The sequence below is a fragment of the Pelobates fuscus genome, chromosome 2 (assembly GCF_036172605.1).
Source record: "Pelobates fuscus isolate aPelFus1 chromosome 2, aPelFus1.pri, whole genome shotgun sequence".
NCBI classification, from domain to species: Eukaryota; Metazoa; Chordata; class Amphibia; order Anura; family Pelobatidae; genus Pelobates; species Pelobates fuscus.
This window is the reverse complement of record NC_086318.1, coordinates 2,834,009-2,850,721: the sequence shown is the minus strand read 5'-3', so window position 1 is coordinate 2,850,721 and position 16,713 is coordinate 2,834,009. Positions and strand designations below refer to the sequence as shown.

The 16,713-nt window shown below is 39.4% G+C and overlaps 1 protein-coding gene across 1 annotated transcript in view; it reads left to right on the top strand.

Moving 5' to 3' along the window:
- IFT172 (intraflagellar transport 172) overlaps positions 1–16,713 on the top strand; it is a 255,466-nt gene that overhangs the window by 48,656 nt on the left and 190,097 nt on the right. Inside the window, exon 9 of the mRNA XM_063441063.1 lies at positions 12,865–13,001. Coding sequence (XP_063297133.1) covers positions 12,865–13,001 — 137 coding nt within the window. The remainder of the gene's footprint in view (positions 1–12,864; positions 13,002–16,713) is intronic.

Below are 16,713 nucleotides of genomic sequence, written 5' to 3'. Positions count from 1 at the left end.
CTGCCCAAGCACGCTTACAATCTACACATATTACTTCTGTAACAATAAGGGAGTGCCCTGCCCAAGCACGCTTACAATCTACACATATTACTTCTGTAACAATAAGGGAGTGCCCTGCCCAAGCACGCTTACAATCTACACATATTACTTCTGTAACAATAAGGGAGTGCCCTGCCCAAGCACGCTTACAATCTACACATATTACTTCTATAACAATAAGGGAGTGCCCTGCCCAAGCACGCTAACAATCTACACATATTACTTCTGTAACAATAAGGGAGTGCCCTGCCCAAGCACGCTTACAATCTACACATATTACTTCTGTAACAATAAGGGAGTGCCCTGCCCAAGCACGCTTACAATCTACACATATTACTTCTGTAACAATAAGGGAGTGCCCTGCCCAAGCACGCTAACAATCTACACATATTACTTCTGTAACAATAAGGGAGTGCCCTGCCCAAGCACGCTTACAATCTACACATATTACTTCTGTAACAATAAGGGAGTGCCCTGCCCAAGCACGCTTACAATCTACACATATTACTTCTGTAACAATAAGGGAGTGCCCTGCCCAAGCACGCTTACAATCTACACATATTACTTCTGTAACAATAAGGGAGTGCCCTGCCCAAGCACGCTTACAATCTACACATATTACTTCTGTAACAATAAGGGAGTGCCCTGCCCAAGCACGCTTACAATCTACACATATTACTTCTGTAACAATAAGGGAGTGCCCTGCCCAAGCACGCTTACAATCTACACATATTACTTCTGTAACAATAAGGGAGTGCCCTGCCCAAGCACGCTTACAATCTACACATATTACTTCTATAACAATAAAGGAGTGCCCTGCCCAAGCACGCTAACAATCTACACATATTACTTCTGTAACAATAAGGGAGTGCCCTGCCCAAGCACGCTTACAATCTACACATATTACTTCTATAACAATAAGGGAATGCCCTGCCCAAGCACGCTTACAATCTACACATATTACTTCTGTAACAATAAGGGAGTGCCCTGCCCAAGCACGCTTACAATCTACACATATTACTTCTGTAACAATAAGGGAGTGCCCTGCCCAAGCACGCTTACAATCTACACATATTACTTCTGTAACAATAAGGGAGTGCCCTGCCCAAGCACGCTTACAATCTACACATATTACTTCTGTAACAATAAGGGAGTGCCTTGCCCAAGCACGCTTACAATCTACACATATTACTTCTGCAACAATAAGGGAGTGCCCTGCCCAAGCACACTTACAATCTACACATATTACTTCTGTAACAATAAGTGAGTGCCCTGCCCAAGCACGCTGACAATCTACACATATTACTTCTATAACAATAAGGGAGTGCCCTGCCCAAGCACGCTTACAATCTACACATATTACTTCTGTAACAATAAGGGAGTGCCCTGCCCAAGCACGCTTACAATCTACACATATTACTTCTGTAACAATAAGGGAGTGCCCTGCCCAAGCACGCTTACAATCTACACATATTACTTCTATAACAATAAGGGAGTGCCCTGCCCAAGCACGCTTACAATCTACACATATTACTTCTGTAACAATAAGGGAGTGCCCTGCCCAAGCACGCTTACAATCTACACATATTACTTCTGTAACAATAAGGGAGTGCCCTGCCCAAGCACGCTTACAATCTACACATATTACTTCTGTAACAATAAGGGAGTGCCCTGCCCAAGCACGCTTACAATCTACACATATTACTTCTGTAACAATAAGGGAGTGCCCTGCCCAAGCACGCTTACAATCTACACATATTACTTCTGTAACAATAAGGGAATGCCCTGCCCAAGCACGCTTACAATCTATACATATTACTTCTGTAACAATAAGGGAGTGCCCTGCCCAAGCACGCTTACAATCTACACATATTACTTCTGTAACAATAAGGGAGTGCCCTGCCCAAGCACGCTTACAATCTACACATATTAGTTCTGTAACAATAAGGGAGTGCCCTGCCCAAGCACGCTTACAATCTACACATATTACTTCTGTAACAATAAGGGAGTGCCCTGCCCAAGCACGCTTACAATCTACACATATTACTTCTGTAACAATAAGGGAGTGCCCTGCCCAAGCACGCTAACAATCTACACATATTACTTCTGTAACAATAAGGGAGTGCCCTGCCCAAGCACGCTTACAATCTACACATATTACTTCTGTAACAATAAGGGAGTGCCCTGCCCAAGCACGCTTACAATCTACACATATTACTTCTGTAACAATAAGGGAGTGCCCTGCCCAAGCACGCTTACAATCTACACATATTACTTCTGTAACAATAAGGGAGTGCCTTGCCCAAGCACGCTTACAATCTACACATATTACTTCTGCAACAATAAGGGAGTGCCCTGCCCAAGCACACTTACAATCTACACATATTACTTCTGTAACAATAAGTGAGTGCCCTGCCCAAGCACGCTGACAATCTACACATATTACTTCTATAACAATAAGGGAGTGCCCTGCCCAAGCACGCTTACAATCTACACATATTACTTCTGTAACAATAAGGGAGTGCCCTGCCCAAGCACGCTTACAATCTACACATATTACTTCTGTAACAATAAGGGAGTGCCCTGCCCAAGCACGCTTACAATCTACACATATTACTTCTATAACAATAAGGGAGTGCCCTGCCCAAGCACGCTTACAATCTACACATATTACTTCTGTAACAATAAGGGAGTGCCCTGCCCAAGCACGCTTACAATCTACACATATTACTTCTGTAACAATAAGGGAGTGCCCTGCCCAAGCACGCTTACAATCTACACATATTACTTCTGTAACAATAAGGGAATGCCCTGCCCAAGCACGCTTACAATCTATACATATTACTTCTGTAACAATAAGGGAGTGCCCTGCCCAAGCACGCTTACAATCTACACATATTACTTCTGTAACAATAAGGGAGTGCCCTGCCCAAGCACGCTTACAATCTACACATATTACTTCTGTAACAATAAGGGAGTGCCCTGCCCAAGCACGCTTACAATCTACACATATTAGTTCTGTAACAATAAGGGAGTGCCCTGCCCAAGCACGCTTACAATCTACACATATTACTTCTGTAACAATAAGGGAGTGCACTGCCCAAGCACGCTTACAATCTACACATATTACTTCTATAACAATAAGGGAGTGCCCTGCCCAAGCACGCTTACAATCTACACATATTACTTCTATAACAATAAGGGAGTGCCCTGCCCAAGCACGCTTACAATCTACACATATTACTTCTGTAACAATAAGGGAGTGCCCTGCCCAAGCACGCTTACAATCTACACATATTACTTCTGTAACAATAAGGGAGTGCCCTGCCCAAGCACGCTTACAATCTACACATATTAGTTCTGTAACAATAAGGGAGTGCCCTGCCCAAGCACGCTTACAATCTACACATATTACTTCTGTAACAATAAGGGAGTGCACTGCCCAAGCACGCTTACAATCTACACATATTACTTCTATAACAATAAGTGAGTGCCCTGCCCAAGCACGCTTACAATCTACACATATTACTTCTGTAACAATAAGGGAGTGCCCTGCCCAAGCACGCTTACAATTTACACATATTACTTCTGTAACAATAAGGGAGTGCCCTGCCCAAGCACGCTTACAATCTACACATATTACTTCTGTAACAATAAGGGAGTGCCCTGCCCAAGCACGCTTACAATCTATAGATATTACTTCTATAACAATAAGGGAGTGCCCTGCCCAAGCACGCTTACAATCTACACATATTACTTCTATAACAATAAGGGAGTGCCCTGCCCAAGCACGCTTACAATCTATACATATTACTTCTATAACAATAAGGGAGTGCCCTGCCCAAGCACGCTTACAATCTACACATATTACTTCTATAACAATAAGGGAGTGCCCTGCCCAAGCACGCTTACAATCTACACATATTACTTCTGTAACAATAAGTGAGTGCCCTGCCAAGCACGCTTACAACAATGGGGAGAGTATGAATAGAGTGGGGGAGAGTATGAATAGAGCACAATGTTTATATAGAGTGGGGAGAGAATGAATAGACACAATGTCTACATAGAGTGGGGAAGAGTATGAATAGACACAATGTTTAAATAGAATGGGGAGAGTATGAATAGACACAATGTTTACATAGAGTGGGGAGAGTATGAATAGAGCACAATGTTTACATAGAATGGGGAGAGTATGAATAGAGCACAATGTTTACATAGAATGGGGGAGAGTATGAATAGACACAATGTTTACATAGAATGGGGAGAGAATGAATAGACACAATGTTTACATAGAATGGGGAGAGTATGAATAGACACAATGTTTACATAGAGTGGGGGAGAGTATGAATAGACACAATGTTTACATAGAATGGGGAGAGAATGAATAGACACAATGTTTACATAGAAGAGGGAGAGTATGAATAGACACAATGTTTACATAGAATGGGGAGAGTATGAATAGACACAATGTTTACATAGAATGGGGAGAGTATGAATAGACACAATGTTTACATAGAATGGGGGAGAGTATGAATAGACACAATGTTTACATAGAGTGGGGGAGAGTATGAATAGACACAATGTTTACATTGAACGGGCGAGAGTATGAATAGAGCACAATGTTTACATAGATTGGGGAGAGTATGAATAGACACAATGTTTACATAGAGTGGGGGAGAGTATGAATAGACACAATGTTTACATAGAATGGGGGAGAGTATGAATAGACACAATGTTTACATAGAATGGGGGAGAGTATGAATAGACACAATGTTTACATAGAGTGGGGGAGAGTATGAATAGAACACAATGTTTACATAGAATGGGGGAGAGTATGAATAGACACAATGTTTACATAGAATGGGGGAGAGTATGAATAGACACAATGTTTACATAGAATGGGGGAGAGTATGAATAGACACAATGTTTACATAGAATGGGGGAGAGTATGAATAGACACAATGTTTACATAGAATACAGATACAATCTATACATATTACTTCTATAACAATAAGGGAGTGCCCTGCCCAAGCACGCTTACAATCTACACATATTACTTCTATAACAATAAGGGAGTGCCCTGCCCAAGCACGCTTACAATCTACACATATTACTTCTGTAACAATAAGTGAGTGCCCTGCCAAGCACGCTTACAACAATGGGGAGAGTATGAATAGAGTGGGGGAGAGTATGAATAGAGCACAATGTTTATATAGAGTGGGGAGAGTATGAATAGACACCATGTCTACATAGAGTGGGGAAGAGTATGAATAGACACAATGTTTAAATAGAATGGGGAGAGTATGAATAGACACAATGTTTGCATAGAGTGGGGAGGAGTATGAATAGAGCACAATGTTTACATAGAGTGGGGAGAGTATGAATAGAGCACAATGTTTACATAGAAGGGGGAGAGTATGAATAGACACAATGTTTACATAGAATGGGGGAGAGTATGAATAGAGCACAATGTTTACATAGAATGGGGAGAGAATGAATAGACACAATGTTTACATAGAATGGGGAGAGTATGAATAGACACAATGTTTACATAGAATGGGGAGAGAATGAATAGACACAATGTTTACATAGAAGAGGGAGAGTATGAATAGACACAATGTTTACATAGAATGGGGAGAGTATGAATAGACACAATGTTTACATGGAATGGGGAGAGTATGAATAGACACAATGTTTACATAGAATGGGGGAGAGTATGAATAGACACAATGTTTACATAGAGTGGGGGAGAGTATGAATAGACACAATGTTTACATTGAACGGGCGAGAGTATGAATAGAGCACAATGTTTACATAGATTGGGGAGAGTATGAATAGACACAATGTTTACATAGATTGGGGAGAGTATGAATAGACACAATGTTTACATAGAGTGGGGGAGAGTATGAATAGACACAATGTTTACATAGAATGGGGGAGAGTATGAATAGACACAATGTTTACATAGAATGGGGGAGAGTATGAATAGACACAATGTTTACATAGAGTGGGGGAGAGTATGAATAGAACACAATGTTTACATAGAATGGGGGAGAGTATGAATAGACACAATGTTTACATAGAATGGGGGAGAGTATGAATAGACACAATGTTTACATAGAATGGGGAGAGTATGAATAGACACAATGTTTACATAGAATGGGGAGAGTATGAATAGACACAATGTTTACATAGAATGGGGAGAGTATGAATAGACACAATGTCTACATAGAGTGGGGGAGAGTATGAATAGAGCACAATGTTTATATAGAGTGGGGAGAGTATGAATAGAGCACAATGTTTACATAGAATGGGGAGAGAATGAATAGACACCATGTTTACATAGAATGGGGAGAGTATGAATAGACACAATGTCTACATAGAGTGGGGAAGAGTATGAATAGACACAATTTTTAAATAGAATGGGGAGAGTATGAATAGAACACAATGTTTACATAGAGTGGGGGAGAGTATGAATAGACACAATGTTTGCATAGAGTGGGGGGGAGTATGAATAGAGCACAATGTTTACATAGAATGGGGAGAGTATGAATAGAGCACAATGTTTAAATAGAATGGGGAGAGTATGAATAGAGCACAATGTTTACATAGAATGGGGAGAGTATGAATAGAGCACAATGTTTACATAGAATGGGGGAGAGTATGAATAGAGCACAATGTTTACATAGAATGGGGAGAGAATGAATAGAGCACAATGTTTACATAGAATGGGGGAGAGTATGAATAGACACAATGTTTACATAGAATGGGGAGAGTATGAATAGAGCACAATGTTCACATAGAATGGGGAGAGTATGAATAGAGCACAATGTTCACATAGAATGGGGGAGAGAATGAATAGACACAATGTTTACATAGAATGGGGAGAGTATGAATAGACACAATGTTTACATAGAATGGGGAGAGTATGAATAGACACAATGTTTACATAGAATGGGGAGAGTATGAATAGACACAATGTTTACATAGAATGGGGAGAGTATGAATAGAACACAATGTTTACATAGAGTGGGGGAGAGTGTGAATAGACACAATGTTTACATAGAATGGGGAGAGTATGAATAGACACAATGTTTACATAGAGTGGGGGAGAGTATGAATAGACACAATGTTTACATAGAGTGGGGAAGAGTATGAATAGACACAATGTTTAAATAGAACGGGGAGAGTATGAATAGAACACAATGTTTACATAGAGTGGGGGAGAGTATGAATACACACAATGTTTGCATAGAGTGGGGGGGAGTATGAATAGAGCACAATGTTTATATAGAGTGGGGAGAGTATGAATAGAGCACAATGTTTACATAGAATGGGGGAGAGTATGAATAGAGCACAATGTTTACATAGAATGGGTGAGAGTATAAATAGAGCACAATGTTTAAATAGAATGGGGAGAGTATAAATAGAGCACAATGTTTACATAGAATGGGGGAGAGTATGAATAGAGCACAATGTTTACATAGAATGGGGGAGAGTATGAATAGAGCACAATGTTTACATAGAATGGGGGAGAGTATGAATAGAGCACAATGTTTACATAGAGTGGGGGAGAGTATGAATAGACACAATGTTTACATAGAATGGGGGAGAGTATAAATAGAGCACAATGTTTACATAGAATGGGGGAGAGTATGAATAGAGCACAATGTTTACATAGAGTGGGGGAGAGTATGAATAGACACAATGTTTACATAGAGTGGGGAAGAGTATGAATAGACACAATGTTTAAATAGAACGGGGAGAGTATGAATAGAACACAATGTTTACATAGAGTGGGGGAGAGTATGAATACACACAATGTTTACATAGAGTGGGGAGAGTATGAATAGAGCACAATGTTTACATAGAATGGGGGAGAGTATGAATAGAGCACAATGTTTACATAGAATGGGGGAGAGTATGAATAGAGCACAATGTTTAAATAGAATGGGGAGAGTATAAATAGAGCACAATGTTTACATAGAATGGGGGAGAGTATGAATAGACACAATGTTTACATAGAATGGGGAGAGTATGAATAGAGCACAATGTTTACATAGAATGGGGGAGAGTATGAATAGAGCACAATGTTTAAATAGAATGGGGAGAGTATAAATAGAGCACAATGTTTACATAGAATGGGGGAGAGTATGAATAGAGCACAATGTTTACATAGAATGGGGGAGAGTATGAATAGAGCACAATGTTTACATAGAATGGGGGAGAGTATGAATAGAGCACAATGTTTACATAGAATGGGGGAAAGTATGAATAGAGCACAATGTTTACATAGATTGGGGAGAGTATGAATAGACACAATGTTTACATTGAACGGGCGAGAGTATGAATAGAGCACAATGTTTACATAGATTGGGGAGAGTATGAATAGACACAATGTTTACATAGAGTGGGGGAGAGTATGAATAGAACACAATGTTTACATAGAATGGGGAGAGTATGAATAGACACAATGTTTACATAGAGTGGGGAGAGTATGAATAGACACAATGTTTACATAGATTGGGGAGAGTATGAATAGACACAATGTTTACATAGAATGGGGGAGAGTATGAATAGACACAATGTTTACATAGAATGGGGGAGAGTATGAATAGACACAATGTTTACATAGAATGGGGAGAGTATGAATAGACACAATGTTTACATAGATTGGGGAGAGTATGAATAGACACAATGTTTACATAGAGTGGGGGAGAGTATGAATAGACACAATGTTTACATAGAATGGGGGAGAGTATGAATAGACACAATGTTTACATAGAATGGGGAGAGTATGAATAGACACAATGTTTACATAGAATGGGGGAGAGTATGAATAGACACAATGTTTACATAGAATGGGGGAGAGTATGAATAGACACAATGTTTACATAGAATGGGGAGAGTATGAATAGACACAATGTTTGCATAGAGTGGGGAGGAGTATGAATAGAGCACAATGTTTACATAGAGTGGGGAGAGTATGAATAGAGCACAATGTTTACATAGAAGGGGGAGAGTATGAATAGACACAATGTTTACATAGAATGGGGGAGAGTATGAATAGACACAATGTTTACATAGATTGGGGAGAGTATGAATAGACACAATGTTTACATAGAATGGGGGAGAGTATGAATAGACACAATGTTTACATAGAATGGGGAGAGTATGAATAGACACAATGTTTACATAGATTGGGGAGAGTATGAATAGACACAATGTTTACATAGAGTGGGGGAGAGTATGAATAGACACAATGTTTACATAGAATGGGGGAGAGTATGAATAGACACAATGTTTACATAGAATGGGGAGAGTATGAATAGACACAATGTTTACATAGAGTGGGGGAGAGTATGAATAGAGCACAATGTTTACATAGAATGGGGGAGAGTATGAATAGACACAATGTTTACATAGAATGGGGGAGAGTATGAATAGACACAATGTTTACATAGAGTGGGGGAGAGTATGAATAGACACAATGTTTACATAGAGTGGGGGAGAGTATGAATAGACACAATGTTTACATAGATTGGGGAGAGTATGAATAGACACAATGTTTACATAGAGTGGGGGAGAGTATGAATAGACACAATGTCTACATAGAGTGGGGGAGAGTATGAATAGACACAATGTTTACATAGATTGGGGAGAGTATGGATAGACACAATGTTTACATAGAGTGGGGGAGAGTATGAATAGACACAATGTTTACATAGAATGGGGGAGAGTATGAATAGACACAATGTTTACATAGAATGGGGGAGAGTATGAATAGACACAATGTTTACATAGAATGGGGAGAGTATGAATAGACACAATGTTTACATAGAGTGGGGGAGAGTATGAATAGAGCACAATGTTTACATAGAATGGGGGAGAGTATGAATAGACACAATGTTTACATAGAATGGGGGAGAGTATGAATAGACACAATGTTTACATAGAGTGGGGGAGAGTATGAATAGACACAATGTTTACATAGAGTGGGGGAGAGTATGAATAGACACAATGTTTACATAGATTGGGGAGAGTATGAATAGACACAATGTTTACATAGAGTGGGGGAGAGTATGAATAGACACAATGTTTACATATAATGGGGAGAGTATGAATAGACACAATGTTTACATAGAATGGGGGAGAGTATGAATAGACACAATGTTTACATAGAATGGGGGAGAGTATGAATAGACACAATGTTTACATAGAATGGGGGAGAGTATGAATAGACACAATGTTTACATAGAGTGGGGGAGAGTATGAATAGACACAATGTTTACATAGAATGGGGAGAGTATGAATAGACACAATGTCTACATAGAGTGGGGGAGAGTATGAATAGACACAATGTTTACATAGAATGGGGAGAGTATGAATAGACACAATGTTTACATAGAATGGGGGAGAGTATGAATAGACACAATGTTTACATAGAATGGGGGAGAGTATGAATAGACACAATGTTTACATAGAGTGGGGGAGAGTATGAATAGACACAATGTTTACATAGAATGGGGAGAGTATGAATAGACACAATGTCTACATAGAGTGGGGGAGAGTATGAATAGACACAATGTTTACATAGAATGGGGAGAGTATGAATAGACACAATGTTTACATAGAATGGGGGAGAGTATGAATAGACACAATGTTTACATAGAATGGGGGAGAGTATGAATAGACACAATGTTTACATAGAGTGGGGGAGAGTATGAATAGACACAATGTTTACATAGAGTGGGGGAGAGTATGAATAGACACAATGTCTACATAGAGTGGGGGAGAGTATGAATAGACACAATGTTTACATAGAATGGGGAGAGTATGAATAGACACAATGTTTACATAGATTGGGGAGAGTATGAATAGACACAATGTTTACATAGAGTGGGGGAGAGTATGAATAGACACAATGTTTACATAGAATGGGGGAGAGTATGAATAGACACAATGTTTACATAGAATGGGGAGAGTATGAATAGACACAATGTTTACATAGAGTGGGGGAGAGTATGAATAGACACAATGTTTACATAGAGTGGGGGAGAGTATGAATAGAGCACTTATGCTAGTAAAGGAGGAGACCATATTTAAAAGAAGAAAAACTACCACAACGAGAGGACATAGTCTTAAATTAGAGGGACAAAGGTTTAAAAATAATATCAGGAAGTATTACTTTACTGAGAGGGTAGTGGATGCATGGAATAGCCTTCCAGCTGAAGTGGTAGAGGTTAACACAGTAAAGGAGTTTAAGCATGCGTGGGATAGGCATAAGGCTATCCTAACTATAAGATAAGGCCAGGGACTAATGAAAGTATTTAGAAAATTGGGCAGACTAGATGGGCCGAATGGTTCTTATCTGCCGTCACATTCTATGTTTCTATGCTATATCTGCAGCATTTCAAGCACATACATATTCCTACCACTATAACCACCTTTATGGTATGATGGTTGGAGTAAGCGTTTACAAATCAATGGAGAAATAAAAGCTTTACCAAAGCTATAACTGATTTTCAGTGGTGGAGCAAGGAATGGTTCCTATTTATAGATCTTATAGAGAATAAACAAAAAAGAAAAAAATGCCATTCTACCTGTGTATGATTTACTGAAAAGATTATAGGCTTAAAAAGTAACTTTTAATAAATAAATCTAAAATAAAAATATATTAAAGAAAAATCATATGAACAACAGGAGTGAGTGGAGACTATACAGCGAGTAAAACTCTGACTACTTATACAAGCTGTAAAAGTGTATACATAATAACACTAATGCTGAAGCAATACTGTTTTGCTACAATATAACATCAGTGTATTCCCAAGTAATAGAAGTGATACTATATTAAATATCACTAATAGCTGTAACAAGAGGGGGGAGATAAGACGACTGCTAAACCAGTGCTGTCAATAGTTAAGATTTATGGATAAGTAAATCCCTACATGATAGTACAACTAACGACATGGGTTAGCTCCACATACAATAATTGATAATGTTCTATGGTGCTTACCCTCAGAAAGATCCAAGATAATGGTTCAGATCAGACAGATTTCTGACAGACGGCGATTAGCCAGTTAAATATCACAAAAGCTGCCTAGATCATAGCAGCGTATTGATAATAAATAACGGTTGCTGTCAAGCATTAAAGTGTAAAATAAGGGGTTGCTGACCTGGCTCCGTTTTTTCTCCAAGATACCCAGCAGTATATTCTAGTGTAACAACGGCTGCCTGCACTGAGTTATCTTATGCTTGACCACAGTGGAGCACAAAGTAGTAGCTCACCTGTGAAGGACTGCTGACAGGCAGCAGTTAACCGGTTAAAAGTCACACAAGTGCTAGCTGCATCTAAATAATAGGTCAAAGTATAAAGAGAGGGTTTGCAAACAGTTTTGAACAGGTTGCCTAGGTAGTAGAAAATATACAGACAGTGACAGAGGAAGGCGTATAGAATAAAGATTCCTGAGTCTTGTGCCTTCGAGGGCACCCCTTAATAAAATGCCTGGTCTTATCAATCTCCCCCCATACACATAATAAAGGAAAAAGAAAGAGAAATACAGTATGTACAGAGCACTTAAATTAGTGTTAAAAGTCTCCAATATGCACTCCTGAGATGCTGGACATGAAAGAACTTGATGTCGGTAATTTAGCAATTGATAAGCAGAGAGTTAGGTGCCGACATCAATAATGTGTCAGTATGTGTCCAGAGCCCCTGACGTGCACGTTTCGCCAGTGAAGCTCATCAGAGGGGACTATTTATATATCTTATTCTAATAACTACACAGATTGAGTCCCTTTAATGAGCATGTCTGATCATTCCAGGGTGATGTTGTGGACGTGGAAAGATGTGAAGGGAAGACAAATGTCTTGGTTATGGATGGGGTTAACTTGGTAACCTACACGCTGGACGAGGAGCTGATTGAGTTTGGGACAGCTATTGATGATGGAGATTATTACAGGTAATGAGCAGATCACACCATTATTACAGGTAACGAGCAGATCACACCATTATTACAGGTAACGAGCAGATCACACCATTATTACAGGTAATGAGCAGATCACACCATTATTACAGGTAATGAGCAGATCACACCATTATTACAGGTAATGAGCAGATCACACCATTATTACAGGTAATGAGCAGATCACACCATTATTACAGGTAACGAGCAGATCACACCATTATTACAGGTAATGAGCAGATCACACCATTATTACAGGTAGTGAGCAGATCACACCATTATTACAGGTAATGAGCAGATCACACCATTATTACAGGTAATGAGCAGATCACACCATTATTACAGGTAATTAGCAGATCACACCATTATTACAGGTAATGAGCAGATCACACCATTATTACAGGTAACGAGCAGATCACACCATTATTACAGGTAACGAGCAGATCACACCATTATTACAGGTAATGAGCAGGTCACACCATTATTACAGGTAGTGAGCAGATCACACCATTATTACAGGTAACGAGCAGATCACACCATTATTACAGGTAACGAGCAGATCACACCATTATTACAGGTAATGAGCAGATCACACCATTATTACAGGTAATGAGCAGATCACACCATTATTACAGGTAATGAGCAGATCACACCATTATTACAGGTAATGAGCAGATCACACCATTATTACAGGTAACGAGCAGATCACACCATTATTACAGGTAACGAGCAGATCACACCATTATTACAGGTAACGAGCAGATCACACCATTATTACAGGTAACGAGCAGATCACACCATTATTACAGGTAATGAGCAGATCACACCATTATTACAGGTAATGGGCAGATCACACCATTATTACAGGTAATGAGCAGATCACACCATTATTACAGGTAATGGGCAGATCACACCTTTATTACAGGTAATGAGCAGATCACACCATTATTACAGGTAATGGGCAGATCACACCTTTATTACAGGTAATGAGCAGGTCACACCATTATTACAGGTAATGAGCAGATCACACCATTATTACAGGTAACGAGCAGATCACACCATTATTACAGGTAATGGGCAGATCACACCATTATTACAGGTAATGGGCAGATCACACCTTTATTACAGGTAATGAGCAGATCACACCATTATTACAGGTAATGAGCAGATCACACCATTATTACAGGTAACGAGCAGATCACACCATTATTACAGGTAATGGGCAGATCACACCATTATTACAGGTAATGAGCAGGTCACACCATTATTACAGGTAATGAGCAGATCACACCATTATTACAGGTAATGAGCAGATCACACCATTATTACATGTAATGAGCAGATCACACCATTATTACAGGTAATGAGCAGATCACACCATTATTACAGGTAATGGGCAGATCACACCATTATTACAGGTAATGAGCAGGTCACACCATTATTACAGGTAATGAGCAGGTCACACCATTATTACAGGTAGTGAGCAGATCACACCATTATTACAGGTAATGGGCAGATCACACCATTATTACAGGTAATGAGCAGATCACACCATTATTACAGGTAATGGGCAGATCACACCTTTATTACAGGTAATGAGCAGATCACACCATTATTACAGGTAATGGGCAGATCACACCTTTATTACAGGTAATGAGCAGGTCACACCATTATTACAGGTAATGAGCAGGTCACACCATTATTACAGGTAGTGAGCAGATCACACCATTATTACAGGTAATGGGCAGATCACACCATTATTACAGGTAATGAGCAGATCACACCATTATTACAGGTAATGGGCAGATCACACCATTATTACAGGTAACGAGCAGATCACACCATTATTACAGGTAACGAGCAGATCACACCATTATTACAGGTAATGGGCAGATCACACCATTATTACAGGTAATGAGCAGGTCACACCATTATTACAGGTAATGAGCAGATCACACCATTATTACAGGTAATGAGCAGATCACACCATTATTACATGTAATGAGCAGATCACACCATTATTACAGGTAATGAGCAGATCACACCATTATTACAGGTAATGAGCAGATCACACCATTATTACAGGTAATGGGCAGATCACACCATTATTACAGGTAATGGGCAGATCACACCATTATTACAGGTAATGAGCAGGTCACACCATTATTACAGGTAATGAGCAGATCACACCATTATTACAGGTAATGAGCAGATCACACCATTATTACAGGTAATGAGCAGATCACACCATTATTACAGGTAATGAGCAGATCACACCATTATTACAGGTAATGAGCAGATCACACCATTATTACAGGTAATGAGCAGATCACACCATTATTACAGGTAACGAGCAGATCACACCATTATTACAGGTAACGAGCAGATCACACCATTATTACAGGTAATGAGCAGATCACACCATTATTACAGGTAACGAGCAGATCACACCATTATTACAGGTAATGAGCAGATCACACCATTATTACAGGTAATGAGCAGATCACACCATTATTACAGGTAATGGGCAGATCACACCATTATTACAGGTAATGAGCAGATCACACCATTATTACAGGTAATGAGCAGATCACACCATTATTACAGGTAATGAGCAGATCACACCATTATTACAGGTAATGAGCAGATCACACCATTATTACAGGTAACGAGCAGATCACACCATTATTACAGGTAATGAGCAGATCACACCATTATTACAGGTAATGAGCAGATCACACCATTATTACAGGTAATGAGCAGATCACACCATTATTACAGGTAATGAGCAGATCACACCATTATTACAGGTAATGAGCAGATCACACCATTATTACAGGTAATGAGCAGATCACACCATTATTACAGGTAATGAGCAGATCACACCATTATTACAGGTAACGAGCAGATCACACCATTATTACAGGTAATGAGCAGATCACACCATTATTACAGGTAATGGGCAGATCACACCTTTATTACAGGTAATGAGCAGATCACACCATTATTACAGGTAATGGGCAGATCACACCATTATTACAGGTAATGAGCAGATCACACCATTATTACAGGTAATGAGCAGATCACACCATTATTACAGGTAACGAGCAGATCACACCATTATTACAGGTAACGAGCAGATCACACCATTATTACAGGTAACGAGCAGATCACACCATTATTACAGGTAATGAGCAGATCACACCATTATTACAGGTAATGGGCAGATCACACCTTTATTACAGGTAATGAGCAGATCACACCATTATTACAGGTAATGGGCAGATCACACCATTATTACAGGTAATGAGCAGATCACACCATTATTACAGGTAATGAGCAGATCACACCATTATTACAGGTAATGAGCAGATCACACCATTATTACAGGTAATGAGCAGATCACACCATTATTACAGGTAACGAGCAGATCACACCATTATTACAGGTAATGAGCAGATCACACCATTATTACAGGTAACGAGCAGATCACACCATTATTACAGGTAATGAGCAGATCACACCATTATTACAGGTAATGAGCAGATCACACCATTATTACAGGTAATGAGCAGATCACACCATTATTACAGGTAATGAGCAGATCACACCATTATTACAGGTAATGAGCAGATCACACCATTATTACAGGTAATGAGCAGATCACACCATTATTACAGGTAATGAGCAGATCACACCATTATTACAG